The 26,859-nt window shown below is 44.9% G+C and overlaps 1 protein-coding gene across 1 annotated transcript in view; it reads right to left on the reverse strand.

Annotated features, from left to right (window-relative positions):
• The window catches only part of MMRN2 (multimerin 2), a 29,109-nt gene extending 2,502 nt beyond the window's left edge, over positions 1–26,607 (reverse strand). The window contains exons 1-6 of the mRNA XM_083364186.1: positions 26,354–26,607; positions 7,637–7,759; positions 5,398–5,504; positions 4,443–4,508; positions 3,394–3,552; positions 717–2,546 (exon numbers count right to left, since the gene is read on the reverse strand). Of these exons, the coding sequence (XP_083220312.1) occupies positions 717–2,546; positions 3,394–3,552; positions 4,443–4,508; positions 5,398–5,504; positions 7,637–7,759; positions 26,354–26,586 (2,518 nt within the window). The 5' untranslated portion in view covers positions 26,587–26,607. The remainder of the gene's footprint in view (positions 1–716; positions 2,547–3,393; positions 3,553–4,442; positions 4,509–5,397; positions 5,505–7,636; positions 7,760–26,353) is intronic.
• Between the last annotated feature and the right edge of the window lie 252 nt (positions 26,608–26,859).

The raw sequence follows: 26,859 nt of genomic DNA on the forward strand, positions 1-26,859 counted from the left end.
CCTCCTCTCCATAAATCTCTCTCCCTTCTAGCCCTAATGATGTTACCTAGTTGGGCAATGAAACATCTGCAAGAAAACAAGCTCAAAGAGCACCAAGGACCCATAGTCCTTTTCTCCTCCTCCTCCTCCTCCTCCTCCTCCTCCTCCTCCTCCTCCTCCTCCTCCTCCTCCTCCTCCTCTCCACAAACCTCCTCCTCCTCCTCTCCATAAACATCACTTCCTTCTAGCACTGATGATGTTCCCTAGTTGGGCAATGAAACATCTGCAAGAAAACAAGCTCAAAGAGCACCAAGGACCCATAGTCCTTTTCTCCTCCTCCTCCTCCTCCTCCTCCTCCTCTCCACAAACCTCCTCCTCCTCCTCTCCATAAACATCACTTCCTTCTAGCACTGATGATGTTCCCTAGTTGGGCAATGAAACATCTGCAAGAAAACAAGCAAGCTCAGAGAGCACCAAGGACCCCACCAAAGTCCTTCTCCTCCTCTCTGGAAACCCCACTCCCTTCTAGCACTGATGATGTTACCTAGTTGGGATGCCAACCTGTTATATGACAGTCCGGATGATACACAACTGTGGCGTGTGTGTGTGTGTAAGAGCAATTATTAATTGCAAGAATAAAATAACATCGAGTCTGCTGAAGACATTGCGGTGGGAACAAGGGATAAGAACTTTAGAAACCATGATGAGAAAATTCTAAAAAGTTGGAAGAAGCTCACCTTCCTCCAGTGTCTCTGCATTTATCGTGTTTCTTCCATTCAAAGGAGCTTCTCTGTGGCCATGGACCTCTTTCTTGTCCCTCATGTTTTGCTCTTCCCGCTCTTTAAGCTGCTTCCTCGTTTTTCTGCTCATCATCAACTGAAGCTTTGCCACATCCAGGCTTACATTTGAGGCAGCCAACTCCTTACTATTTCCAAACAGTTTCTGAAAGATCGCTAGATGTTCCTCAAAGTTTTTTTTGGCTGACACAAGATCTTCCTTCACCTCCTTCACTGAAACACCGAGGTTGGCCTTAGTTTGATTGCAGCAGGAATGAACATGATCCCACTGCAATTCAAATTTCTTCATCTCTTTGGTAAGGTGTCCAATCTCTCTTTTGAGGGTCATAATATCATGGTATGCTGGATTGTCTAAGGCATCCTCCATGACAGCTTCATGGTTTGGCTCCATGTAATCTATTCTACCATGTTGGGGATTGAGGTCTACCTGTTTCTCAGTATCGGGATCCTTCAAAGATTTGTGATCATGTGGATTATTCTCATGATCTGCCTCCAAAGAGTCTATTCTCTTCTTAAGAGACTCTAGTGTCCTACTTTGCTTCTTGAGATAGTCTGACATTAATTTGATGTTCATCTCGGGAAGTTGATCTGTGGATAGAATTATCTCTTCTTCAGACAGGCGTTCCAAAATTTCCTCTCCAAGCAGGATCTCAAGGGCCGACTCATGTCTCAATGCATCCCCCAGCAACGAATTGAAAGAACTGTTCAGATACTTGATGTGATCATGCATCTTCTCATCAGCTTTTTCTAGCATATCAACCTCCTCAGACAAAACGTCAGAATGGTTTTTTAAGAGAGAGAGGCCATCTTGTAGCTTCCAACTTTGTTCTTGTTGGAAATCCAGAGACTGATGGATAAGCGGGAAAGCAGCAGCGAGATCTTTTAAACGTGCCTCCAGATGCTTTAGATGTTCTCCATGCATCTGAGTGGTGTTCTTTAAGCCTTCCACATCGGTACTTGAAGGCTGGTCTTCACAACAGCATGTCTTCATGGACTTTTGTAGACTCCAGTAGTTTTCCTGAATATCTGCCAGACTATTATTAAGAGCGAAAATCCTCCTTTCTACATCTTCTCTGTATTCATCAACCATGAGACTCCCTTCTATTAATCGTATTCGGAAGTCCTCTAAATCATGTTTTGCGCTGTCTTTTAACCTTGTGATGGAATCGGTTAGCTCTTCATAGTCTTTTTCAGACTCCTCATAAAGTGTCTTTAGCTCCCGAGCATGTTTTTCCAAGGTCTGATTGAGGCTCTGCATGTCAACATCTGCAAACATCTCGTTCCGATTGCCCAATCTCCTTGGGAACATTGCAACATTTCTGTTTAGGACCTCAAGCTCACCGTGAAGCTTATTTTGCTCTTGTCTCATGTCGGCCAAACTGTTGTTTAATGCTAATAGAAAAGACTGCTGCAGCTTGTGGTGTCTCTTGAGCTTCAGGTCCGTATCTGCTTTGACCATCGTAAGATTGTAGTTGATGGCCGCTTGCTGGAGGTAGTTATGACGATCCATTTCTCGCTTCATCTGGTCAGCCCTCAGAACATTTGCTTGGACTTTGGATTCAAACTTTGTCCCTAGTTCTTGGAAATCTTTTCTGGGCACAGCACTTTCTTGGAACTGCTCTATGCTCTTCCGATTAGCTTCAACACTCTGCGAAAGGTTCTGGACAGCAATGGACAGGTCCTGTAGACTTTTATTGAAGCTCGCCCAGACAGGATTAAAATGCTCCTTCAAGAAACCGTTGATGTGGAGAAAGAGCATCTGCTGGACTTCTGAAATAGGTCACAAACCAAAAAAATACATTAGCCTTTGCTTCTTCGTTTGATTGGTTGCCTCCAGCAATGGCGAACCTTTTAGAGACCGAGTGCCCAAACCGCAACCCAAAACCCACTTATGTATCATCGGGTGCTGGGTGGGGGTGGCCATTTGGGTGGGCGTGGCCCATTGGGTGGGCGTGGCTGCGGTGGTAACGGCAGACTGGGTGGGACTAAAAAGTTCAATCGATCAATTCCAACTTTGCGAGATCTTTTTTTTTCCTGAGAGAAGTTGAAATTGATTGATTGATTGAACCTTTTTTCTTTCTTTTTTTTTTTTGCACAGGGCGGCGGAGGCCTAAAGCGAAAAGGTTTTATAAAACCCAGCTGAAGGCTCAGGACTGGGGCGACGGCGCACGTGCCCACAGAGAGGGCTCTGTGTGCCACCTGTGGCACCCGTGCCATAGGTTCACCACCACGGCCTCAGACTGTTGAGAAATGAGGAGGAGGAGGATTGTGGTGTCCTTAGTGCTCTCTGAGCTTGGGTGTTTCCTTCCAGATGTTTCATGACCCAAACTAGGTAACATCATGAGGACTAGCACTGATATTACCTAGTTTAGGTCATGAAATGTCTGCAAAAAAACACCCAAGCTCAGAGAGCACCAAGGACCCCACAGTCCTCCTCCTCCTCTTCCTCTCTGCAAACTCCACTCCCTGCTAGCAATGATAATGTTGCCTAATTTGGGTAACAAAATATCTGCAAGTAAACAATCAAGGCCAGAGAGCATCAAAGACCCCACAGTTCAATGCTGAACTACAAATATTCTCCTTTTTCGATACCGTTGTTGAGAAATGCCTCTCTTACCTGAATGGTGTGGGTCCATCCTTCCGTTTCTGTTGGTGCTGTTGTGATGAAGGACTTCCTGTAAGATTCCCAAACTGTTTGCTGTCTGGTGAATGTCATTTTGCAGGTCTTCTAGCAGTGCTTCATGACTCTGATGGGCTTCTACAACATTTCCCGAGTCTGGCAAACACGACATTATTTGCAAAGAAGCAAGACCAGACCAAAAACACATCTAAATATATTTTAGTATGGCAGGCGAGCCTACAGATACAAAAGCCATGCAGTCATGTTGCTAATAGGAAGAAGGGAAGAAGCATGCTGGTCTTTCTTGCAGTAAATAGAATTTCAAAAGAGCAAGGAATGGAGCTGAGCTTTTGTCAATCAATATGGAACACATTTAAGAAACGCAGATCAGCAATATAGTCTATGTAGGTTGCGGATCACTTTAAAGTCCTTGTTTATATCATCTGTGTGTACAATACCCTTGAACAAAAGCATACATTCCAAAACACATCATTTATTTTATTTTTTATTTTTTTTAAAAAAATTACTGGCACATGGAATGCCTTCATCTCTTATCTTATTTATTTTTTTCTTACTGCCTTTCTCTCCTGTTGTTCATATTTTGCTAATGCCCAGAGATGAGCAGTTAAAAGAGAGAAACATGGGCTGTAATTTTCAGGCATGGTTTTAATGAGTAATTAGGGACTCTTTAGAGACTGCTAATGTTGGTTTAAGCAACCCCCAGCTGAGAAAAGAAAGAAGGATGTAGTAGTAGAAGAAGACTGTTATAATCTAACACAAGGGTAGGCAAGCTTGGTTCTTTTATGACCCATGGACTTCAACTCCCAGAATTCTGGGAGTCAAAGACCATGAGTCATAAAAGAGCCAAGGTTGCCTACCCCTGGTCTAACATATCTGAAAAACAGCAGGTGATATGAGTGAAGAAGCTGCAGAAATATCCATCATGCATACTATGAGGATGGGAAGTACAACTATGGACTTAATCCCTAGCAGTTTCACAAATACACCCTTCCAGTTGTAGAAATAAAGGATGAGTTGAAACCTACTGTGGTTTGAGAATGCTTCTTCCCAGTGTTCAGGCTGACTGGTACTCACTGGAAACCGAGCTGGATCTAAAAATCAATTCCATAAGACATTTATTTCCCTTCCCCCCCCCAGTTTATTGAGAGAGGGGAAAAAAACAAAATTATTTAAAATTTTAAAGGACATTTTTCATTTGTGTGTCATGCCAGAGACCAACCTGTTTCCTATGGACTGATGTAACAGTGTTAAGAGAACACCTAGTTACAGTTCAGACGGGTTTTCCGTCAAAATAGGTCTCTTGTATTTTTGATCATCCTTACTTATTAAAAAGGTAAAGGTAAAGGTTCCCCCGCACATGCGTGCTAGTCGTTTCCGACTCTAGGGGCCGGTGCTCATCTCTGTTTCAAAGCCGAAGAGCCAGCGCTTGTCCGAGGACATCTCCGTGGTCATGTGGCCAGCATGACTAGATGCCAAAGGCTCACGGAACGCTGTTACCTTCCCACCGTAGTGGTCCCTATTTTTCTACTTGCATTTTTTACGTGCTTTCGAACTGCTAGGTTGGCAGAAGCTGGGACGAGTAACAGGCGCTCACTCTGCTACGCGGCACTCGGGATTCGACCCGCCAAACTGCCGACCTTCTGATCGACAAGCTCAGCGTCCTAACCCACTGAGCCACCACGTCCCTTATTAGGAAGGTCAAAATAATCTTCATATTGTAGGAGACAAGACAGTCTTGGAGTCTGAGATAAAAACTCAGATTCTGAGAAGATGGGAAGAAAGGTCCTTTGTGGCTTTGCAATCTTCTCTGCTCTTCTGCTACTTAGGATCCAGCAGAGAACTTTCTCAAAAGTCAAGAGTCCCTTTAGGCTTCCCAACCCCCAACCCCCCAGATACTTGCACCTGACTTCAGCCAATCTGGTTGATTAGCTGACACGCAGAGTGCACCCAACTACAGACGGATACTTGTGGTATTCTTACCATATTGTTCACAATCCTTGCCTACATAACCTGGGCAGCATTTCCAGTCTAAAAAGCTGACAACTTTCTCTTTGATCTTGTAGACTGGCTTCAAGGCTGTTCTGTAGCTAGAAGAAGAAGAAGAAAGGAAAGAGCGATAGATTAGAAGTAAGCCTCATCTCATCCCTTGAAGGTCTTGATAAAGGACCATGACAACATGGCGATTAGGGACCTGTCAGAAGTTTGGGGTTAGACAAAATCTATCCGCAGAAATCCAGGTGGCCGTCTACCTCTTTGCTGCTATCTAGCCTTCATCCGTAGGCTTCACTTGCTTTTTGTCTGCCTGCCTGGTTGCTAAAAGATGCAGGTTTCTTGTAACCATAGATCTGGTTCTGCAGAAGGCCATGCTCTGCTCGGAGGGCTGAGACTGCCAGCCTCTAGGGGCGTCATCTTTTCCTTTCTCTGCAAAGTTATCCACTTGAAGCTTAAATATGCCCTAAAGCAGAGGCCCCCATCCTTTTGGGCACCAGGGACCAGTTCCGTGGAGAAAGGTTTTTCCGCGGACCAGAGGGAATGTGGTTTTGTCTGATGCCTGCCTCCAGCGAATGAGGCTTTGCTTGTTTGCATGGACCAGCTTCTGGCATGACGCAGACCGGTACTGGTCCACGGGCCAGGGTTTGGGGACCCCTGCCCTAAGTGGTTTCACTTTTTTTTTTTACTAAAGAGTTTTTAAAAAAATTTTACAATACATATCCCCAAAACCCACCCACCCCAAACCACCCCCCTTGCCCCCCCCCACTTCCCAGAGCTGAATACAGGGTTATAGATATAATAATCATATTCTAACTAAGATTATCCATTATAAAATTAACCAAATTCATAATGTGCTTTCACTCCCCTTTAACATAGATACATTCAAATTATTAAAAACATAATAATAATAACTTAAGCAAAAATATAATCAATACTACAGTAATACTAAAATTAATAACAATATCCCTCTAAAATCTACTCATAAGCTAAGTGGATCTTTTTAGTCCCATATTTATTCTGAACATAATCTATCCATCTCCTCCAAACTGAAATATATCTTTCCTGTGAATGATCTTTCAAATAAGCAGAAATCTTAGACATTTCTGCAAGATTCGATACTTTAAGTACCCATTCTTCTATAGTAGGCAAACTATCCTTCTTCCAGTATTGTCCCACCAGTAACCGTGCTGCTGTTATCATATTCAACATCAAATTAGTTTCTTTAACATCACAATCTACAACAATACCCAATAAAAACAATTGTGGCGAAAACTTTATCTTTCTCTTAAAAATCTTTTGAATGTTCCACCAAATTTTAATCCAAAAAGCTTTTATATTTCTACAGGTCCACCACATATGAAAATAGGTGGCATCTAAACTACCACATCTCCAGCATTTAGACTGTAGGTTAGGATAAATGTTAGACAACATTTTGGGATCCAAATGCCCTAAGTGGTTTCACTTTTGATCATGCCAATGCTTTGCACCCAATAGCCATGTTCTTTGAGAAAACCTCTAGCCTCAAGAGTTCTGTTTCACCTGGTCTCGTCCATTTGAAACAGCTCCTCTAAAATTCTTCCCTGAACATTTGTTTTTTAATCCCATTTATATCCCGCCCTTCTCCGAAGACTCAGGGCAGCTTACAATCTAAAGCACAAATCAAATGTGCTTAGCAATAGCCTTCATTCTATGTATATGCCTGCTTATTAGGGCTTTCGGGGGGGGCAGCGGCATTTTTACAAAGTCAGCTTATTGCCCCCAACAATCTGAGTCCTCATTTGCCAATGAATCTCATTTTATAGCATGGGAACTGCTGCTGCGTGTCGATCTCAGCGTGGCTCGAGCGTCTGTTTCGGGCTACACGCTACTGGATCGAATTGGGATCATTTGCATGGCAAAAGTTTTCAGTCCTGAACCTGTCAAATTTGGCTTTCTCGGCTGTGTCTCATGCATTCCTATTCAGATTGATCTGGGTTCTACAGCCGGGCTAATCCGATGAGGTGAGATTCCCAAAGAAGGGAAGTTTCTCTACGCTTGGTCAGATATTTCCTCACTCCTGGGAAAGCTTCCAGCTGCATTGGATAGTCTTTTTTGAGGAAAAGAAGGAAGCTCCCCTCCATGTCAAAAGCAAACACTTGATGACACTGGATCTCGACAGGCAACAGGCAGGGCTACTTTAAATGCCGGGTTGAGTCCCCCTTGAGAAAAAAAGTATGGTGCTACGTACATGATCTTCTGGCAGTCTGGAGTTCCATTCGGACATGGTTGTTGGGACCTGATGATGTATTTCTCTGTCCTGCAAACCGCAATGTAAGTGGCTGTCCGATATTGAACAGAGGAGCACCAGTTCCTAAGGGGAAAGAGAGAACAGATTGAATTTGCTAAGACAGATCTAAACAGGCAAGTGTTGTGATTCAGGGTCAGCCTGTGGGTTCGGCATTTGGGTCGGACGATTCAGAGGAGGAGGAGGGGGGTGTTGGAGAGGTTGCTGAGGGGGTTGGAGAAGTTGCTGATGAGAGCCCTCAGCCAGGCCCCTCCCACCTGGTCACGACGCAGACCCAGCTGTGTGAGCCTGACAGCGTGGATGAAGATGACCCACAGCTGGCCCTGTTCAAGGACGCCCGACGCAGGAGGCAGTCAATCAGGAGTAAACAGAGGAAGGCAATGGGGCACCTCGGAAGGAGCCAGAGAGAAGCCACGCCCTGAACTGTTTAAAAGGGGAATGCGTGGGAGGGCTGGTTTGCTGAAGGCAACCGTTTGAATAGTTCCTGTTTCATAGTTTGTGTCTTGTTTTGCTCTATTTGCTTTTGTGTTCATAAATTTGGCAGGCTTAGTTCCAGCCTCTTGCCTTCTTGTAAAGGGGTTGTCCCTGCCTTATCTGCAGGGCCGGTAGTAGGCTGGTACAGAACAGCAAGTCATTCATCCAAGCACATTAACAGAATAACAGAGTTGGAAGGGACCTTGGGGGTCTTCCAGTCCAACCCCACGTTCAAGCAAGAAACCCTATGTCCAATCTCTTCTATAAAAAAAAGCTTCCAATGTTGGAGCACCCCAACTTCTGAAGACAAGTCATTCCACTGATCAATTGTTCTAACTGTCAGGAAATTTCTCCTTAGTTCAAGATTGCTTCTCTTCTTGATCAGTTTCCATTTGTTGCTTCTTCTGCCTTCAGGTGCTTTGAAGAATAGGTTGACCACCACCACCCTCCTTTGTGGCAGCCCAGAAACAGAATTAATGACATTATCTGTCATTAAGGGGGGGGGGTTGTCGTATTTCCGCTTTGCACGACCATTCAAGAGCCTTCTTCTCTGCAGTGGTACAAACCCAGTAGAAACCAAGGTCTACAAGCACTGGGTCAACCAGAGTAGGACTTTGTACACCAGCTGTCCTCAACCTGGTTTCCTCCATATGTTTGAACTAGTTACATGATCAACCCCAGCCAAAATATCTCAAGTCCTTCAAGATGGGAAAAGCTTTCAGAAGTTGTGGATGCTGCATCACTGGAGATTTTTAAGGAGGTTGGGCAACCCTTTGTCCGGAATGGTCTAGGGCCATGGTGGCAAACCTATGGCACGGGTGCCAAAGGTGGCATGCAGAGCCCTCTCTGTGGGCACATGCGCCGTTGCCCCAGTCCTAGGCCTTCAGCTGGGTTTTATAAAACCTTTTCGCTTTAGGCCTCTCCCACCGTGGGCAAAAACAAAATGGTTCAATCAATCAATCAATCAATTTCAATTTCTCTCGGGAAAAGTAAAGATCTCGCAAAGTTGGAATTGATTGATTGAACTTTTTAGTCCCACCCAGTCTGCCATTACCACTGCAGCCACACCCACCCAATGGGCCACACCTATCCAATGGGCCACACCCACCCAGCACCTGATGATACATAAGTGAGTTTGGGGTTGCAGTTTGGGCACTTGGTCTCTAAAAGGTTCGCCATCACTGGTCTAGGGTCTCCTGCTTAAACAGGTGGTTGCACTAGAAAACCTCCAAGGTCCCTTCCAACTCTTGTTTTTTCTCTTAGATGTTCTGTCAACAACCAAACAAAATTTCAGAGAAGCAATGCCTAACTTGAGATGCCAAAGGCTGAGCTTGTATGCAAAAATGAGACTTTCTGCATTGAAACATTTTTGGATGGTAGTGGTGATGGTGGGTTTTTGAGTAAAACGTGACTCCAGGTGACTGCCTAAAGTAGTATCTGCAGCTTTCTTGGCATGATTTTCAGAAGTGGTTTGCCCTTGCCTGCTTCTTCCTAGGGATGAAACAGAGTGCTTGGCCCAAGGTCGACCAGTTGGCTTCATGCCTTAGACCAGGGGTCCACAACCCCCCAGTCCATGGACCGGTACCGGGCCACAGTATGCCAGGAACCAGTCTGCACAAACAAGCTAAGACCCATCCATGGGATGCAGGCAGCACACAAAACCACACACTCTCCGGTCCGTGGAAAAACCTTCTCCACAGAACCGGTCCCTGGTGCCCAAAAAGTTGGGGATCTCTGCCTTAGAAGGGACTAGACCTCACGGTTTCTAGCCTGGTACCTGCCCCACTACTCAAACTGGCTTTTTTATCTCCCAACTTTCTGATCCCCGTGCTACCTCCACCTCAGCTGATCCCACATGGAGTGGCTCAATCTACAAAGAGATTGTGTTAGGACCTCTGTTGACCCAAAGCGTTGGTGTTTTTGGAACACATGAGAAGCCAGTTCCACCCAGCATTGTCCTGGATCAGTAACTGATGTGGCCAAGATGCCAAGAAAGCGGGGGCATTTTGTTCCCATTGTGCTGATATAAATACTCTTTTTTCTCTCTCTCTCCTCCTAAAAGGGCAGGTGAGCGAATGAAAACAGAAACCCTCATTCAATTCCACAAGCCTCCAGAGAGGAACTTGGAAAGGTCAAGAGCCCTTCAGCCATGGCTGTATCTGAGGGTTCACATGGACGTTGGGTGTGGGCCTCCTAAAAATAGAAAGAACTTCACCCTGTGGAGAATGGCTGGTGGAGTTTACTCACATGGTGTGGGAGTTGAGGAACTCCTCAACCGATAACCTCCTTACATGGGAAAACTTCTGCTTTGGAGGTGGAGTGGACAAAACGATGGGAAGCATGTAAGGCCCCTGAGGGGAAATGGACATCACACCAGAGGCGGGGCCGAGGTGTATTTGTGTAGAGACTGGAGCTTTGCAACTGAAAGGGGTAAACAGGCAGCAAACTAACCCCTAACCAAGACATAAGCTTGTGTGGCTTTTGCCATGAATTCTGTCCCTGAAATTTCTATTTATACTGGATGTTTGAATCCATATACACGAGAGACGTAGGCATACGGTACCGTGGAACTGATCCTGAAAAAGCTAAGCAAATTGAAACTTGGTTAATATTTGGATGGAACAGACATGTCAAACACAAGGCCTGGGGGCCAGATCCGGCCCACGAAGTGATTTCATGCGGCCCACGAAGCCATCCTGGAAACAGTGAGGGAACGGCCCCCACTGCCTTGGCCCTGGCCCAGAGACCCTCCTTCTGCCAGAGACCCTCAGATCTGTCCCACTCCTGCCCGGGCCCCCATAGGCACCCTTGATGCGAACGATGGAGAGCTGGCCATGCCCACCCAGTAGGCCGTACGCACTTTAGCCACGCCCACCCAGTAGGCCACGCCCACCCTGGCCATACCCACCCAGCCCCCTGAGGGCAACCGCAATGCTGATGTGGCCCTCCATGAAATTGAGTTTGACACCCCTGGCATGGAAGGTCAACCAGGGGTGTTAGCTGGACTGAGAAGTTTAGAAACTGTTGCAGAACAAGGCAACGGCACAACATGTGCATCTACCAGCAAGAGAGGTGATTTGTCGGCCATTGTTGAACTGTGGGGTCCTTGGTGTTCTCTGAACTTGGTGGGTTTCTTGCATGACCCAACGAGGTAAAATCTTCACTACTAGAAGGGAATGGAGTTTGCTCTCTGTTGATACATCCCAAGCAGTGTCAGTAGGAGTGTTCTTGGCTGTTCCTTGATTAAGCTAAAAGACCACAACATAACCTGACCAACAGTCAACACCCTTATAAATAGAGATTAGCACCAAATAGTAAACATCAGTAAATGGCGGTAAACCCATTCAGATCCTAAGTAAACAACAGCCTAGTCAAGTAACCACCAAAAACTCCCACCAACCCCGACAGAGGAAGCCAGTAGTATATAAAACAAAGAGAAAACCGACAGCACTGAAGATATCACCTAGTTGGGTCATGAAACGTCTGCAGGTCAACAACCTTGCTCAGAGAGCACCAAGAACTTCACGAGCACATAGTTGCCCAGTAATTGCATGGACGTGTCCATGTACTCATCCAGAATTCAGTTTGATGCAAGAGAAATGTTCTTTTAACAGAATAACAGAGTTTAACAGAAGGGACCTTGGAGGTCTTCTAGTCCAACCCCCTTTTCTTTTTCTTTCTTTCTTTCTTTCTTTCTTTCTTTCTTTCTTTCTTTCTTTCTTTCTTTCTTTCTTTCTTTCTTTCTTTCTCTTTCTTTCTCTTCCTTCCTTCCTTCCTTTCTTCTTTTTCTCTCTTTCCTTTCCCTCCCTCCATTCCTTCCTTCCTCCCTCTCTCTCTCTCTCTCTCTCTCTCTCTCTTTCTCCCTTTCTCTCTCTCTCTCTGTCTTGTTAAGGTGAAAGCAAAATGATCTAAATTTGAGATGGATCTGAATTTAAGACTGAAAATCAATTATAGCCTGAAATCTCATGCGGTGCCCTCTTGCCAATTCCGTCTGGTTCCTTATGCTGATTAAAACTGAAGTAAAATGCAAAGTCCATTGATCCCCACCAGCCTGTATCTATCAACCACCCTCTCTTTCTCTCATCCCCAGCATAAAGGAAGGACTCTTGGCTTATGACACCGCTTGGGGCTTGATCAGAAATTCAATATTCTTAGAAAAGAAGTTCTGATCTAAATGGGAGAGACACACACACGCACACACCACAGTTGCACTTGTGTGCTTTGCCAGGCTTTGAAAACATTTCCGTGCTCATTAAGTTCTCCCCACCTGGTTTGATCCCCTCATCTACTTTCTGGTGCAAATGGAAACATAGACGCTGCCAACTTGGCTGGCATAATTTTGTTCTGAAACAGGCATCATGTTTTGGGAAGCCTGCCAGCTACAAGCACAGGCTTGGCTTTCAGGAAAGGACAACTCCTTTGAGACAGCCCTCGCTTCCTGTAATTGTTTGGTTGTCCCCAACCCAAACCGGCTCTTAACTATCTGAGTCAGCATCTTGCTTGCTTTCCTTTACCCGGGATCAAAAGTAAAAATCCCAGATCAAATACACCAAGACTGTCATCTCTCAAGCCAAGTGAGAAGCAAAGTAACCCATCATTTAAGGGCGGGGTATGTGTCTCCAAATGGGGCAACTTTTCAGTCTTACAGACTTCAACTCAAGAATTCCCCTGGCAGAGGCATTCTGGGAGTTGAAGTCCAGAAGTCTTAAAGTTGCCAGGTTGGGAGAGCCTGGTTTAGGGCTTTGAGTGGGGAACTAAACTGGGGACACCTTGGTTTGTTCCATCACTGAAGATGTTTAAGAATTGTAAAAGGTAAAGGTAAAGGTTCCCCTGCACATGCGTGCTAGTCGTTTCCGAAGAGCCAGCGCTTGTCCGAGGACGTCTCCGTGGTCATGTGGCCAGCATGACTAGACGCCAAAGGTGCACGGAACGCTGTAACCTTCACACCATAGTGGTCCTTATTTTTCTACTTGCATTTTTACCTGCTTTCGAGCTGCTAGGTTGGCAGAAGCTGGGACGAGTAACAGGCGCTCACTCTGCTCCGCGGCACTCGGGATTCGACCCGCCAAACTGCCGACCTTCTGGTCAACAAGCTCAGCATCCGAAATGATAGGTCTCCTGCTTGAGCAACAAAGTCCCTTCAAACTCTGTGGTTCTATTCCCATTCATTTTGCCTGACTTTGGATGTGCTTGTTCTTTCAACTTCAGGTGTCTCTCAGGGAAGTTGTGAAGGTAAGGTGGCTGAAGGTCCACACACGGCGGCTTACGCTTTGTGGCAAGTCAGCCCCCACCCCCACCCCGAGAAAGAAATATTTGGGGGAATATTAAAAAGGCAGAATATTATATTTCCCCAAAGGATCTTAAAGGCAGAGAAGCAGCCCCCGCCCCCAAAGTAGAAGTTCACGCAAACCAACTTTTAGAAATGCAGATTTGATAATCCCATTCAGTCCCGTTCATGAGCAAATACCACCAGGCAGAAGCCCGTTCGAGACAGGATCTTTTGAAATCCCTTGCAGCAAAACTGACAGCTAACGATAGCAGAGGGATAGAATTAGGACCAGCAACCCCTCGCCCAAGAAATCCAACACAGGAAGTGAGCCATCAGCCACAGCCACAGAGAAGCAGGATATGACCTTTGGGACATAATAGGATTAACCCACCCATACCAAAAAGGACACACTCAAAACCTCAGGTCAAAGTTCATGCCACAGGAACAGGAGCTCCAAACACAAAAGCCCAAGAAGGTATAAAAACCCACCACTCCCAGCGAACGTGGGGTCAGCTGCTCCAGAGCCTCCTGCCTTGTGGTTCTGCTGTTCAATAAACTACAACCTCCTTTCTAAAGCGGTCTCCATTTTGTTTATTCCCGGCTTGGACTGGCCCCTGATGAAGATTTTTTTTTTCCATTCAACAGCTTCTTGGAAGAAAGCAAAGTGGCCATCATTCACTACATTGGCTTTTATTGAATAAATGATAGACTAGGGATGGCTATTGCTCTGCCATCGCTAATTTCTCTCCTCTTTCTGAACTACAGACGTAGATTGGTGCCCTATGAAGAAGAGAGTTCTTGCTTAGAATCACAATAATGCCTAAGATCGTATTAATGCACTAACCCACTTCAGGTTTCTGTGGTCAGTGGAGGAGCAGAAATAACATTTCAGATCTTTTTAGCTAGGAATCATCAATTCCCTTATACCTGCTGTATATCCAGAGTGTGCAGCTTCTCACAAAGGCTATCAGATCTTCAGGAACATAAGTTGGACGCTGAGCTTGTCGATCAGATGGAACATTATATTATGGAATGGAGAAAATGGATTGAGTTTATCCAGAACAAGTATAGGGTTAAGAAGTTTTATGTAGCATTCGAATAAGTCTTCTTTCGTTTTCTTTTTTCTTTTTTTTATTTTAGTCTTCTATATATATTTAATAATGCTAAGTTTTGTTTGATCCTATATAAGTTAGAGAGTGATGGATTTTAGAATTTATAGTTGTTAGTATATGGTTGTTTATGATTGCTTTTTTATATATATATACCTTGTATTTAGCTCTGGGAAGTCGGGGGGGGAGGGGGGTTGGGGGGAGGGAGGGGGGGAGGGAGGGGGGGAGGGGGGAGGAAGGGGGGAGGCAGGGAGGGGAGGAGGGAGGGGGAAGGGGTTTTTTTTTAAAGGAAAATTGTATTTTAAAACTTTTCAATTAAAAAAAAAAAAAGATGGTCGGCAGTTTGGCGGGTCGAATCCCGAGTGCCGCGTAACAGAGTGAGCACCTGTTACCCGTCCCAGCTTCTGCCAACCTAGCAGTTTGAAAGCACGTAAAAATGCAAGTAGAAAAATAGGGACCACTGCGGTGGGAAGGTAACAGCATTCCGTGCGCCTTTGGCATCTAGTCATGCCGGCCACAGGACCACGGAGACGTCCTCGGACAAGCGCTGGCTCTTCGGCTTTGAAACAGAGATGAGCACCGGCCCCTAGAGTCGGAAACAACTAGCACGCACGTGCGGGGGAACCTTTACCTTTACCTATCACCCAGTGGTTATCTGAAATTTTGCTGTCCATATAGGAGAGCTCAACTTGAGCAGGGACTGTATTTATTAAGGATTTTTTTTGGGGGGGGGGAGACCATGGTCAAAATCAGCCAGTTCAAAACTTTTATAGGAAGCTGGCCAGGAAAGACGAATTTTAAAATAAAATTTTGATTTCTGACAAGAAGCCCAAGACTGTCCTCACACTAGAATAATTCAGTATTTTCTCTTTACTAAAACTTGCCTTCGTTCCTCCTTTATCCACATTATCACACCAACAGAATCCTAGAACCATTCGGGTTGAATATAGCTTACAGTTCTAAATCCGATCCTAGATCCTGGATCGGATTTAAAGGAGTAGATAGAAAACAATGCCATTTAGCAAAACAATTTCCTGGGAAGGACACATTTTGGAGAGACTGAGATTGAAAGAAAATCCATTTAAAAGTGAAACTTGCATTTAGGCTGGAAAAATCAAAGGTACGAGTACAGATTAGGCAAGACCTGAGTCAAAAACAGCAACCGTGAGAATCCTGGACCTAGTGGATGATCACTTGAATATGAGCCAGCCGTGTGCAGCAGCAGCCAAAAAGACTAATACAATCCTGAGTTGTATAAACAGAGGCATAGCATCAAGATCACATGAGGTATTAGTACCACTTTATAAAACCCTAGTAAGACCACACCTGCAATACTGCAGCCAATTTTGGTCACCATATCACAAAAAATGATGTTGAGAGTCTGGAAAAAATTCAGAGAAGAGCAACTAAGATGATCCAAGGCCTGGAGACCAAAACACGTGAAGAACGGCTGCAGGACTTGGGTTTGGCTAGTCTAAAGAAAAGAAGAAATAGGGGAGACATGATAGCAGTATTCCAGTATTTGAGAGGCTGCCACAAAGAAGAGGGTGGCAAACTATTCTCCAAAGCCCCTGAAAGCAGGACAGGAAACAATGGTTGGAAACTGATCAAAGAGAGAAGCAACCTGGAATTAAGGAGAAACTTCCTAACAGTGAGGACAATTAACCAGTGGAACAGCTTGACTAAAGACATTGTGGGTGCTCCATCAATGGAGGTTTTTAAGAAGAGACTAGATAGTCACTTGTCTGAAAAGGTATAGGTTCTCCTGCTTGAGGAGGGGGCTGGACTATAAGACCTCCAGGGTCCCTTCCAGCTCCTATTCTGTTCTGTTCTGTTCTGTAACACAGGATGAGAAACCTGGAACTGTTGCTGCTGAATTATTCCCTCCTTTTGAAGAGCTGGAGAATGTTGACTTGTAGCTGGTAAGTCAAGATTCATTACTGCGGAATGGATTTGATTAGAAGAAGACTGCCAGGCCACCACAAGCATCAGGTTCCAAAATGTCTTTTGGGGCTAGAGGTAGGCTCCAATGTTGTTAAGATTAAAGGTTGAACCCAGCTCAGGATGTCTGTCTGTCAGCCCATCGAATGTCTCATAGACTGCTAGAGTTTGGACCATCAAGTCCAACCCTTTGCTCCATGCCAGAAAGAGGAGTTGGTGACCATTTGTAAATAATGAAATCTTCTCGCCCATTTCAGCCTCACATTTTAAGTTATTTGACTATGCTGGGATCATTTTAAGATTCCCAGGCAAAATTGCTTCTATTACTAGTGATGGCATTACAGATAAAAGTCAGGTTTTACACAAAGGAGTAGATATTTGAGGAGAAGACCATGCCCTGCTTAGAAAGAGAGAACATTTCAGAATTCTGTTACCACATTTTGTAGTGTGGAGTGGAAGGAAAATGACTTTGACAGAAATAGGCAAACTCTGTTGCCAAAGCAACAAGGGCTAAAATGTTTTTTTAAGCCCAGAATGACCAGGTAACATTTGGAGGCCGTTCAATCAGACACCTCCCTAATTTTTTGAACTATAAGATGGAGATTCAGCAAAATCAGACTTGGAAATTTTTTGTTATTGTAGCTAATCTCAAGAAGTAAAAGTAAAACCAGCCAATCAAACAGCCTGAAACCAGACCATGACTCAGAAAATCCAGACTAATTACATCCACACCAATTTACATCACATAAAAAGGTATTTAAAGGCCAGTGCTCTGACAGACGAGCACAATTCAAAGCGCACTGAAGATGTCCCTCTGAATGGAGATGAAAAATTTGCAACCAAATCGCCAAACTCGGAGATCAACCCAACAGCCCAACTACCAACCTGAGCTACTAATATTCAAAGACATCTCAGAAATAAAAGTAGCCAGTAAAAGTAGTAGTAGTAGACATCCTGTGGAGGTGATTTCATGGTCTGGTCTACTTAATGGATTGAACATCAGCTAGCTACTATGAGAGCCACCTAAAAATGATTGTGGGTCATAAGACCATTTATTGGTCTCTCGTTCCTAGAGCAGATTCAGATCTGCCCTTAGAGTAAATTGACACCCCCAATAGTTTATGACTGCCTTTTGATCTTGGCTTGTGACTGGCCTTCTTGTCATTGGTGGCAAGAGCCTTGGTGGAGCAGTGGGCTAATGCCTCCTTAAGTAACACCGGCTGCCTGCAATTAGTGCAGGTTCGAGTCCCACCAGGCTCAAGGTTGATTCAGCCTTCCATCCTTCCGAGGTAGGTAAAATGAGGACCCAGATTGTTGGGGGCAATTAAGCTGACTTTGTAATAATGCCGCTTGGGGTGTGTGTGAAAAAAACCCCTAACAAGCAGGCATATACATAGAATGAAGGCTACTGCTAAGCTTGTAAGCCGCCCTGAGTCTTCGGAGAAGGGCGGGATATAAATGGAATTAAAAATAAAAAATAAATAAAAATAAAAATTCACTCCAGTTCACAAGCCGGGCCAAGTTTCATTTGGATCCCCGTGACCAATTGGCCAAGCTCTTTCAATCATCTGGCAATCCAACTGATTGTTGACTCTTCCCAAGGGCTACAAGCTCAAAGCACTGAGCTTCTCATAGCATTCTGGTAACTTTGATAACCGGAAGGCAACTGGATTTTTCTTGGTTCCCCCCCCCCTTGAAAACGTTTTGCTTCCCATCCAAGAAGCATCTTCAGTTCAGTTCTTCAGAACCGAAGAGAATGTTTTCAGGGGGGGGGGGACAAAATCCAGTGGCCTTTTTGGAAAAGCACCTTTGAGACAAACGTGTTCTGGGTGATTGAGAATCTCCACAGACGTTTCATAACTGGAAGTGGGAACCGCTAGGAGCTCTGTTGCTTTCGATGTGAAATGAGAAGATTTTTTTTTTGGATGGAAAGCCTCACTGTCTAACATTCCTTTCTTGCACCTCTGTTTAAAGCAGACTCTGGCGGTAGAAGTGGGGGGCAGCTTCAAAGATTTCCCGCTGCAATAGAACTTACTGATATCCGGTCACATCACAAAGTTGCTTTTTTTTTTTTTTTACGTGACCCGGATAGTCCGTCAGTGATCGTGAAACCAAGATGAAATGGATAGAAATAAGTAGACATCCCTTCTCCTCCAAATATACGTTCAGCCACCTGTGGTGAGATTGCAGTCAGGAGGATAATGCTATATATATGACCTTGTATGGGAAAATGTGGGTTTCAGCTGGATTTATTTATATACGTCTGGCTGATGGCTCCATCTGGCCATTGAATTGTTTCCTCTGATTACATTCTCACGCCTACACTTGAGAGGCCATTTCAGCCCAGGCACCATGTTCGTATATGAAAGGCACATTTAGATCTTTGCATTTATCTCAGGTGATGACTCCAATCAAAAAAAAAAGGATTTTGAAGAGTCCCATAGACAGAAAGGCTGGAGCTTCTGCCTCTCACCCAGAATTAATTGCAAGCACCTGTTGTTGTTGTTAGCTGCGAAGTCGTGTCCGACCCATCGCGACCCTATGGACAACATTCCTCCAGGCCTTCCTGTCCTCTACCACGCCTACTGCTTCAGTGACTCCATCCAGGCACCTCATTCTCTGTCGTCCCCTTCTTCTATTGCCCTCGACCTTTCCCAGCATTAGGCTCTTCTCCAGTGAGTCCTTCCTTCTCATTAGGTGGCCAAAGTACTTGAGTTTTAGCTTCAGGATCTGGCCTTCTAAAGAGCAGTCAGTTGATCTCCTCTAGGACTGACCGGTTTGATCGCCTTGCAGTCCAAGGGACTCACAGGAGTCTTCTCCAGCACCAGAATTCAAAGGCTTCAATTCTTTGGCGCTCAGCCTTTCTTATGGTCCAACTTTCACTGCCATACATTGCAACTGGGAAGACCATAGCCTTGACTATACACACTTTTGTTGGCAGGGTGATGTCTCTGCTTTTTAGTGTGCTGTCTAGATTTGCCATGGCTTTCCTCCCCAGGAGCAAGCACCTACGTATTTGCAATTACCAATTTCTGTCTATGCTGCTTGCAGCCTGGCCTACAGAAACATCCTAAAGGGCAAAGTCATCCATCAGAAGGCTACTTTCATCTTTCATCACCTCGCTGGATCTGAGTGTATTCCTTTAAAGCAATAAGAGACCACATCTCTGGGGAGATTCTCAGTCATCCAGGTCAGGGCTTTTCAACCTTTTCACCCATTGTACCACTTTTAGGATATGGCAACATCCGAGGACCACCAGTCGCCTAGCAAGGAGTCAAAAACTTGATGCTCCCCCCCAAAAAAAAAGTGATGAAGTACAGGTAGTCCTCGACTTACGACAGTTCGCTTAGTGACTGTTTGAGTTACAATGGCCCTGAAAAAAGTGCCCCCCAAACCACAGCCAAGCAAGACACCTGCCTGCCTGCCCGGCGGTGCTCTTCCTCCTGTTCCGAGGTTTTCATTGTTGTGAGCATTTCTGTTGAGGATTGGCAGCAGGAGTGTGTGTGGGGGAGTGTTTGGTTCTTATTCCCCCCCCCTGCTGGGTGGTTGCAGCAGGTTTTGGTCACTTCACATGGCCCTGGGACACTGTGACCGTCATAAATATGAATCAGTTGTCAAGCATCTGAATGTAAATCACAAGACCCTGGAGATGCTGCAACGTTCCAGCTGATCGGCGCTTCTTCTGGGCTCAGAAGCACCAGGACCAGCGCTGAGCTCCAGCTGGAGCCTGGCGCTGATCCTGGCGCTTCCGCTGAGCCCTGACAGCCCTGCAGCGCCAGTCATCTCTCACTCAGGTTGTGCGGTGCTGCCACCGGTTTGTTCTGTACCAGCCTGCTACCGGCCCTGCAGAAAAGGCAGGGACAACCCCTTTTACAAGAAGGCAAGAGGCTGGAATTACGCCTGCCAAAATTATTGCTACAAAAACAAATAGAACAAGACACGAACCAAGAAACAGGAGCTTTTCAAGCGGTTGCCTTCAGCAAACCAGCCCTCCCACGCATTCCCCCTTAAATACAGTTCAGGGCGTGGTTTCTCTCTGCCTCCTTCCGAGGAGCCCCATTCCCTTCCTCTGTTTACTCCTGGTTGACTGCCTCCTGCGTCGGGCGTCCTTGAACAGGGCCAGCTGTGGGTCATTTTCATCCACGCTGTCATGCTCACACAGCTGGGTCTGCGTGGTGACCAGGTGGGAGGGGCCTGGCTGAGGGCTCTCATCAAGCTGTCCAATCCCCTCAGCAAGCTCTTCAACACCCCCCCCTCCTCCTCTGAGTCGTCCGGTCCAACTGCCGAACCCACAGGCTGACCCTGAATCACAACACGGTTCAGCTCATTCCCCTCCCCGGCTACCACTTTTCTAGGATGGTCGCATACCACCTGCCAGGTGCCAATGTACCACGGGTGGTACCCGTACCACTGGTTGAAAAGCCTTGATCCAGGTCATGGTTGTCCCAACGGTGCTCTTTCACGAAGCAACTGGTCTTTCTTTTCTTTTTTTGAAGACATTTCGCTTTTCATCCAAGGGTTCCCCACCATCCAGTCAGAGCTGAAGAAGCTTCTTGGATGAGAAGCAAAGCATCTTCAATGAGAAAAAAGAAACAAAATCCAAAGCCGTGAAAAAAGCACCTTCGGGACAAGAGACCACATGGGTAAATGCAAGCAAGACAGTTTCCATTAGTCTTCCTCAAGATGGCACCCCTGTTACTTTGGATTCCAGTTTCCATGCTTGCTAACCCTGTGGGCTGGAGCTGATGAGAACCATAATTTGGAAGGAGATAGATTGTGGAAAAGATGCTTCAGAAGATGGCATGGATGGCTAATGTTACTGTCATTGCTCATGTGTCAATTGTTTAGGGCCTGCTTCGATTTTATTTATGCAGAACGGCAGGCATTTGGAATAAGAAGTTTCATGAATAAAATGTCTCCATGGGACTGTTTAATCATGAAAACTTGTGAAGAACCTCACACCCAGTTGATACCATCAATTATAGCTTCTTTACTGTGCAGAGAAAGGCAACTTTTGTCATCAGAAATGAATAAATAATAATAATAAAAAAACCTCGAGCTGTTTTTTTAATGCTGCAAATTGCAAAAAAAAAATCTGTAAAGAACCACACAGGGTAATGTCAAGGGGAACAATTATACCGAATAATAATTTAAGACAGACATGACAAACACAAGGCCTGGGGGCCAGATCCAGCCCGCGAAGTGGTTTCATGTGGCCCGCAAAGCCATCCTGGAAACAGTGAGGGAACAGCCCCCACTGCCTTGGCCCTGGCCCAGAGACCCTCCTTCCGCCAGAGACCCTCAGATCTGTCCCACTCCTGCCCAGGCCCCCATAGGCACCCTTGATGCCAACGATGTAGAGCTGGCCACGCCCACCCAGTAGGACATACGCACTCTAGCCACACCTACTCAGTAGGCCACGCCCACCCTGGCCATACCCACCCGGCCCGCTGAGGGCAACCGCAATGCTGATGCGGCCCTCAATGAAATTGAGTTTGACACCCCTGATTTAAGAGATCAGACAAAATGAGATATCAGGAAGGAATTTTGATTTTTGCAGATACCTAAAAGGAAATGGTTTGGTTTGCAGGCAAATAATCTGTCCCTGGTTTTGCCCATTATAGCCATCAAAATTTGGTTACGAGATTTCACGCTTCTGAAAGCGAAGTCACGAAAGCTTTAGCAGCAGGGACCATAAATACAAAGAAGTAGGTTGTTTCCCAAGAGCAGCCTGATAATGAAATGTGTTATAAAACATTCATCCATCTTTCCTCAAGATTTTTTTTATATTTCATCAGGTAGGAACCAATGGATGCTCAGAATCCGTCTCCAAGGTGTAATTTTTAGGAGCCTTGAAGATAACTCTGCACAACTTTCCTTCTCTACCCTTTTGTTCTGGAAATGCAGAATTATAGATTCCTAGTGTCCTAGGAAATAAGGAAGATGTTCCATAGCTCCTATCATTTTTTTCAGCCATTAAATGCCTGCTAAGATCCACTCTCCAGGAGATTTGTTGCTTACCACCAAGATCTGTAACCTCCTAGTCATTTCTCTAACCTGCCCCAATCTTTTGGCCAAGAAGAGTGCACCAAGAATTGTTGGGAGTTAATCAGAATGAAGCAATTGCTGTGACTTGTCTGATCCTTTGTTGTGATTCAGTGTCAGCCTGTGCTCCCAGCAGCTAAGTCCAATGAATCGGAGGAGGAGGAGGAGGGGTTTGGAGAGCCTTCGGTGTCAGAGGGATGCTCTGATGCACTGCAGGACTCTCAGCCTGGCCCTTCCAGTCGTGTTCCTCATGAGGCTCAGCTGTGTGAGCACGAGGTGTCGGACTCCGAATAGTCACAGCTGAATCTGTTCAGTGACGCTAGAAGCAGAAGGCAATCCAGCAGAGCAGAGCAGAGAAAGGCAATGAGGCAACTCAGTGAGAGGAGGAGAAGGCAGTGAGAAGCCACGCCTTGGGACTGATAATAAAAAGGGAAGGTGTGGGCGGGGCTCATTGCTGAAGGCAACCGTTTGGAGACATTCTAAGAGAATCCTGGTCTGTTCTTGATACTTCTGTTTAACTCTTGTTTGTTGCCTCTTGTTTGATATTTTGATTCATTTATTGAAGGAAATATTTTGTTGCCTTTTTGTTTGAACTGTAAATAAAATTGGGTAGGTTTTTTTCCAGTCTATTGATTGTTTAAAGGAAGAAGGGGTTGTCCCTGACACACAAACAGGGCCGGTCGTAGGCTGGAACAGAACATCCTTCCTGTGTCTTGCTCTGGAGATTCAACCCAGAGGACAAGCGGTATCAAGTACTGGTACTATGGAAAAAGAGATGCCCACCACAAACATTATGGCTGAAGTTCTCCAAACATGGAGCCAGAGCTAATGCAGTGCATAGACCCAGGTTCTCCATTCCACTGTAAAGTGGTAGAAACAACCAGTGTAGAAAAAGTACATAAAGCCCATGTATTCTTTGAAGACTCTAAAGAACCTGACTTAATTTTGTTGTGAGTTACGCAATGGCAATAAAGGTATTCTATTCTAAGAAACCTGTTTGCATTCCTATCAGAGGCATCTGGGACAAGGACTGAGCAACACATAACAATCACGATTTGGCTCACCAACTCTGCAAACCCACAATTTAGCGGTGTGAAATCCCACCGATATCGACAAAAAAGTAATATGCCTTTCAATCTCCAAATCAGAGAGACATAGAAGCCCTTGATTTTTCTGACTTCAGATTTCCCACGTATTTTAACTCAGTTAATTCTTTTTTATATACCTTTTGCACGCTGCTGTCATTTGCCGGACCTGTCATTCTTCCTGCATTTCTTTTTCACTGCGAGCTGCCTTGAATTTCAAGGCAAGAGGTGAACACATGTTCACTGAATGTTGCAAATAGCAGCTAACATGAGATTTGCGTGGATGAAAAATGGAATGAACAGATATGAAAATTTGATAATGAAATGTACCTTGGATATACTGTAGATTAGCCAACTAGGTTTAGCATCCTTACCTAAAGATCTTCTCTTAGGCAACTTCACCTCTGCATGGAAGCCAGGAGCTACCTGACATTGAGTGACCATTCAAAGTTACAATGGCGGTGAAAAAAGTGACTTATGACACTTTTTTCACACTTACGACTGTTGGAGCATCCCCGTGATCAAAACTGAGAATCTTGGCAACTGACTCCCATTTATGACGGTTGCAGCGTCCCGGGCCTGTCACGTAATCCCCTTTTGCGATGTTCTGACAAGCAAGGTCAACACCTGTGTTAACCTAACATGGTTAACTTAACTCACTGAGCAACTGCAATGATTCGCTTAAGAACTGTGGCAAGGAAGATGGCAACATGGGGCAAAACTCACTTATCAACTGTTTCACTTAGCAACATACATTTTGGGCTCAGTTGTGGTCATAAGTAAAGGACTACCTGTATAAAACGATTTCTAAATTTGGAAGTTTGCTCAGCCTGTCCTGCTGCCATGCTGTGCCTCCTGCTGACTTGGGAGGCTAGTTAAAAGAGACCCTTATAATAACACATTATATCCTTGTGGATGGAACACAGTGGAATCCTTAAACCATGTTTTATTATACTGCCTCTTCTACAGGGATATTAGGAATGGGAATATTGCCTCCCTTTTTAGTGGATTTCTCACAGCGAATCTTTTTTTACATTCAGCTACCTCTGGCAGATCGATTCAATCTCCGGCAGTGGCCAAATTCTGCTTTGCTATCTTTACGACCAGAAGCCAAATTCTGATCCAGCAAGAAAAATAATCTACTTGTCAAGGTTCCAACAGATGAAACTCTTCAAAGAACTTTGAGGCATTGTTTACCTGAAAGAATCTTTATTCGAGAAGCATAGCGTCCGCACGTACATGGTCGAAGCCAAAATCTGAATTCCCCTCCCCTGAACACATAGTATCAAAGCACAATTCCCTCCTCCAATTTACAGTCATAAATCACATTCCCCAATTCATTTGAAATGCGGGCTTTCTCTCCTGTTCTCCAACCCGCCATTTCTTATCATCTCTTATTTCAAACAACCTTGAAACACACACTACTACGATATTGTTATGTCTAACTAATACCCATGCACATTCTTCCTCCTCCTTCCCCCCCCACTATCATCTAATTCTAAATCTAAGAGTAACACACAAGTTAAAGAAAAAGACTGCATCTCCGTATGTTGTCAAAGCAAGAACATCCGACGTTAGCAGCGTTGACACTACTACTGGATCTACTCCTGGATTTAAAAAAAAACCTCTCTCTTCCATTTTTTAAAATTGGCTCTTAAACAACAACGAAACCTTTCTTTAAAAATTTCCTCCCGTATTTTGTACGCAAGTCCACAAACTGAATGAAATGAAAAGCGATTTGTCACAAACCAACAAATCTAAGCTCTGCTTCATTGGTTTGAAGGCAGCAATGGGCTTTCTCCATGATGTTCCCACTTAAGTAGACTTAAATGCCTTTATCTGACTGCACTGATCAAGGATGACGGATGCCATCGTTTTCATACCTAGATGGCACTAGGTCAGGGAAGGCATAGTGTTCTGGGCCTATTACAACAAGAACAAAGTGTGTGCTTTGGTCGTGGGACAGATGGCGATGCTCTTCAGTAATTTGGTGCCTCCACTAAGAATATCCAGCACAAAGAAGTCTGAGAATCAGATCCGGGTCCCTGTCTTCTTGTTTGGGGATTTGAGTAGGGTTGTGTGGGGGAAACTTTACCTTTATCTTTTACCTTTACAAGATGAAAAGAAGGACACACTACAATAGATTTGTACTTGCTCTATGGAAGTGAAATGCAGTCAAAATTCTGGAAGTAATAGCATCCCTTTTCCCCAAAAAAACAACAACGGTATTTAAGTCCACCCAGTTGTGGGTGCTCCAACGCTGGAGGTTTTTAAGAAGTGACTAGACTGCCACTTGCCTGGAATGGTATAGGGTTTCCTGCCTGAGCAGGGGGTCGGACTAGAAAACCTCCAAGGTCCCTTCCACTCTGTTATTCTCTTTGTAATTCCAGAATGAATAGAATAGAATAGAATAGAATAGAATAGAATAGAATAGAATAGAATAGAATAGAATAGAATAGAATAGAATAGAATAGAATAGAATGGAATGGAATGGAATGGAATGGAATGGAATAGAATGGAATAGAATGGAATAGAATGGAATAGAATGGAATATGGAATATGGAATATGGAATATGGAATATGGAACAGAACAGAACAGAATAGAATAGAATAGAAGCTGGAAGGGACCTTGGAGGTCTTTTGGACACCCCCCTGCTTAAGCAGAGAGCCTATACCATTACTATTGCAATAACTGCAGATTGGTACAATACAGATTCTTTTTTTGGAAAATACTTACTCATTTCTGGATTCCTGACTTGCAGGGTAAGACTCCTCCATCTCTGGCTCAGTTTCATCTTGGGTGGACTCTCTTCTCCAGAATTCTTCAGCTGGAGAAGATGGTTGTGGAGGTGCAGGCATCTGAGGAACCTCTGGCCTTTGCCTCTGATGGTGATGACCAGGATACCTTGAATGTGGGTCTGATTTCAGCAGCCCAACAGTCCCACAAAGCAGTAAGATGGTAGTTAGCATCTTCAGTTCCTCTCAAATGTCTTGAGAAGCTGACTGGCCTTCAAATCGCTCTGCTCCTACAACGTGCCTGGCCTCTTTCCTTTAACTGAACCTCGGAACAAGGAATGGTACTGCTAACAAAGGGCGGAAACGTATAATGTTGGTCCTCCCAGCTCTGGTGGAAATGTCAGAGGTCAGATGACAATGTGAAAGAGCGCAGAGGACCTCCGTGTGGGCGATGTATGTACATGAATTATAGGGAAGGAGCCACGGTTGATTCAAGGGGGCAAATCT

Source organism: Vipera ursinii (genome assembly GCF_947247035.1).
Source record: "Vipera ursinii genome assembly, chromosome: 5".
NCBI classification, from domain to species: domain Eukaryota; kingdom Metazoa; phylum Chordata; class Lepidosauria; order Squamata; family Viperidae; genus Vipera; species Vipera ursinii.